Below are 4,188 nucleotides of genomic sequence, written 5' to 3'. Positions count from 1 at the left end.
ATGTGGGAGACTCTGGAATCTCCCATTATTCCTGGTTTTCCCTGGATGTGGGAGAGTTCAGGTGGATCCAGAGCAGACTCTGGAAACTCCCATTATTCCCATTTTTTCCTGGATGTGGGAGACTCTGGAATCTCCCATTATTCCCATGTCCCCTGGATGTGGGAGACTCTGGAAACTCCCATTATTCCCATGTCCCCTGGATATGGGAGACTCTGGAATCTCCCATTATTCCTGGTTTTCCCTGGATGTGGGAGAGTTCAGGTGGATCCAGAGCAGACTCTGGAAACTCCCATTATTCCTGGCTTTCCCTGGATGTTGGAGACTCTGGAAACTCCCATTATTCCCATGTCCTCTGGATGTGGGAGACTCTGGAATCTCCCATTATTCCTGTTTTTCCCTGGATGTGGGACACTCCAGGTGGATCCACAAACTCCCATTATTCCTGTTTTTGTCTGGATGTGGGAGAGTTCAGGTGGATCCAGAACAGACTCTGCAAACTCCCATTATTCCCGTTTTTCCCTGGATGTGGGAGACTCTGGAAACTCCCATTATTCCTGTTTTTCCCTGGATGTGGGAGAGTTCAGGTGGATCCAGAGCAGACTCTGGAAACTCCCATTATTCCTGGTTTTTTTCCTGGATGTGGGAGACTCTGGAAACTCCCATTATTCCTGTTTTTTCCTCGATGTGGGAGACTCCAGGTGGATCCAGAACAGACTCTGGAAACTCCCATTATTCCTGTTTTTCCCTGGATGTGGGAGACTCTGGAAACTCCCATTATTCCCGTTTTTTCCTGGATGTGGGAGACTCCAGGTGGATCCACAAACTCCCATTATTCCTGTTTTTTCCTGGATGTGGGAGAGTTCAGGTGGATCCAGAGCAGACTCTGGAAACTCCCATTATTCCTGTTTTTCCCTGGATGTGGGAGACTCTGAATACTCCCATTATTCCCATTTTTTCCTGGATGTGGGAGACTCTGGAATCTCCCATTATTCCCATGTCCCCTGGATGTGGGAGACTCTGGAAACTCCCATTATTCCCGTTTTTCCCTGGATGTGGGACACTCCAGGTGGATCCACAAACTCCCATTATTCCTGTTTTTTCCTGGATGTGGGAGAGTTCAGGTGGATCCAGAGCAGACTCTGGAAACTCCCATTATTCCCAGTTTTTCCTGGATGTGGGAGACTCTGGAAACTCCCATTATTCCCGTTTTTCCCTGGATGTGGGAGACTCTGGAAACTCCCATTATTCCTGGTTTTCCCTGGATGTGGGAGACTCTGGAAACTCCCATTATTCCCGTTCTCCCCTGGGTGTGGGAGACTCCAGGTGGCTCCAGGGGAGAGGGCTGAGGGTGGGGAGGGATCCAAGGTGATAATCCCGGGAATTCCCGCCTTTTCCCAGAAACACCACCAGCTGCGGATCAAGATCCTGGGCGACTGCTACTACTGCATCTGCGGGCTGCCGGAATTCCGGGAGGACCACGCCGTCTGCTCCATCATGATGGGGCTGGCCATGGTGGAGGCCATCTCGTGAGGAAAAACGGGAATTTCGGGAATGCCGGCAACGGCGGGAGGTCCCGGGATGCAGATTGGGGGGGATGATGAACGGGATAAAAAGCGGGATCGTGTCGGGAGGTCGGAGCTGCTCGTTCCCAGCTGGGATAATCCATCCATGGCCAAGGATTCCCAACCGGTTGTTGACATTCCCGGCCGGAAAATTGAATTTATTCGGGGGAAAAAAAAAAGCTCTGGGAGGGAAACAACAACAAAAAAACCCCAAAAGTCACTCCCAGCTGCGATTCCAGCAGGGAAGGGGGATGGGATTGGGAATAGTTTGGGGTTTGGATCGGGGGGGTAAAAAGTGGGAAGATGCAGCAGCGGGAGTGGGATTTGGGTGGAGGGAGGTGGGAAAGGGCAGCTCCCAGCTCCAGATTCCATCTGCTGGAGGGAGGGAGGGAGGGGGGAGATTGGGAAGGGATTCCCAGCTGGGAGGGTGGGGAGGGGCTGGGCTGGAATTCCCAGGGAAGCTGTGGCTGCTCCTCATTCCCGCTGTGTTCCCCATCTTCCCTTAAACCTTCTCCTCATTCCCACTGTGTTCCCTGTCTTCCCTTCCACCTTCCCCTCATTTCTTTCCACCTTCTCCTTGTTCCCTTCCCCCTTCCCCTCATTCCCACCCTGTTCCCCATGTTCCCACCCATGTTCCCCTTGTTCCCTTCCACCTTTCCCTTGTTCCCTTCCACCTTCTGCTCATTCCCTTCCCCTCATTCCCACCATGCTCCTCATGTTCCCACCCATATTCCCTCATTCCCTTCCACTTTCTCCTCATTCCCGCCACATTCCCCATGTCCCTTTCCACCCTCCCCTCGTTCCCTTCCACTTTCTCCTCATTCCCTTCCCCTCATTCCCACCCACCATCCCCTCATTCCCACCATGTTTCCATGTTCCCACCCATGTTCCCCTTGTTCCCTTCCACCCTCCCTTCATTCCCTCCCACCTTCCCCTCATTCCCACCATATCTCTGTGTTCCCATCCCCTTCCCCTCGTTCCCTTCCACCTTCTCCTCATTCCCTTCCCCTCATTCCCTTCCCCCTTCCCCTCATTCCCACCGTGTTCCTCGTGTTCCCACCCATGTTCCCTTCCCCCTTCCCCTCATTCCCACCATGTTCCCCATGTTCCCACCCATATTCCCTCATTCCCTTCCACTTTCTCCTCATTCCCACCACATTCCCCATGTCCCCTTCCACCCTCCCCTCGTTCCCTTCCACCTTCTCCTCATTCCCTTCCCCTCATTCCCACTCACCTTCTCTTCATTCCCACCATATCTCTGTGTTCCCATCCCCTTCCCCTCATTCCCACCCATGTTCCCCTCATTCCCTTCCCCTCATTCCCACCATGTTCCCCGTGTTCCCACCCATGTTCCCCGTGTTCCCATCCCCTTCCCCTCATTCCCACCCACCATCCCCTCATTCCCACCATGTTCCCCGTGTTCCCACCCACGTTCCCTTCCCCCCTCCCCCTCATTCCCCCCCCGTTCCCGTGTCCCCCGCCGTGTCCCCCCCGTGTCAGGTACGTGCGTGAGAAGACGCGGACGGGGGTGGACATGCGCGTGGGGGTGCACAGCGGGACGGTGCTGGGCGGGGTGCTGGGCCAGAAGCGCTGGCAGTACGACGTCTGGTCCACCGACGTCACCCTCGCCAACAAAATGGAGGCCGGCGGCATTCCCGGGTGGGTGAGAATTCCCGCTGGGAATGGCGGGATGGGAGGAGTCGGGGGGGAGGAGCCACCTGGGAGAGAGGAGGGAATATTCCGGTGTGGAAAATCCGTGGGAAGGTTTATTTGTGTGGGTGTGATAAGTGCTGTGTGAGCAATAATGTGATGTCATGTGGGAATACAAAAAATACGATAGAACATCGTATAATAAATTAAAAATAGAATGTAAGCAATAATATTATATATAATCTATAATATATAATATAACATAATGTAATTCACCACACGGTAACATAATATAACATAACATAATATAACTGAATATACCATAATATAATATCATATAATGTAATATAATATAATATAATGTAATATAATATAATATAATGTAATATATTATAAAATAATATAATGTAAAATACCATAATATAACATAGTACAATATACCTAAAATAGAATGTAACAAGTAATGTAATATATATAACGTATAATATTATATATAATATATATTAATCATCTACTGTATGTATACTCTCTAGTGTATAAACAGTAAATATAAGAAATTCATATTTCTAGCTATAAGTGTTATATTTATAATTCTATTTCTCTATAGATAATATATAATTAAAGTTTTAAATAATATAATATAATTACATAATATATAATCTAATCTAATATATAAGCTGTATCTATATCTAGAATTTATTTTAATCTATAATAGTAATATACAGCATAGACTCTATATAATCTATAAAAAGCAAATATAATGAGTTATAAAAATTATATTTCTATATATAATATAGATAATTAAAAGTTTAAAATAACGTAATACTATTATAATATACTATATAATGCAATAATAATATACAATGTATACTGCATATATTCTATAAACAGTAAATGAAATAAATGTCTTATAATTACATTTCTATATATATAATATATCGAATTAAAACAATGTAATATAATATAATATAATGTA

At 47.0% G+C, this 4,188-nt stretch overlaps 1 protein-coding gene across 1 annotated transcript; it reads left to right on the top strand.

Moving 5' to 3' along the window:
- Positions 1-1,398: 1,398 nt before the first annotated feature.
- Positions 1,399-3,360, top strand: LOC114072170 (adenylate cyclase type 3-like; the record flags this gene model as incomplete). The annotated part of the gene is made up of 2 exons (XM_027910091.1): positions 1,399-1,526; positions 3,063-3,360. Coding segments are annotated over 2 exons (426 nt in total), but the record flags the coding sequence as incomplete, so codon positions are not given.
- Positions 3,361-4,188: the final 828 nt, after the last annotated feature.

This window comes from Empidonax traillii, unplaced genomic scaffold, assembly GCF_003031625.1.
Source record: "Empidonax traillii isolate 1590-97213 ecotype Southwest subspecies unplaced genomic scaffold, ASM303162v1 scaffold2717:size18942, whole genome shotgun sequence".
Taxonomy (NCBI): Eukaryota; Metazoa; Chordata; class Aves; order Passeriformes; family Tyrannidae; genus Empidonax; species Empidonax traillii.
The sequence above is the reverse complement of the archived record's forward strand: the minus strand, read 5'-3'. Positions and strand labels throughout refer to the sequence as shown.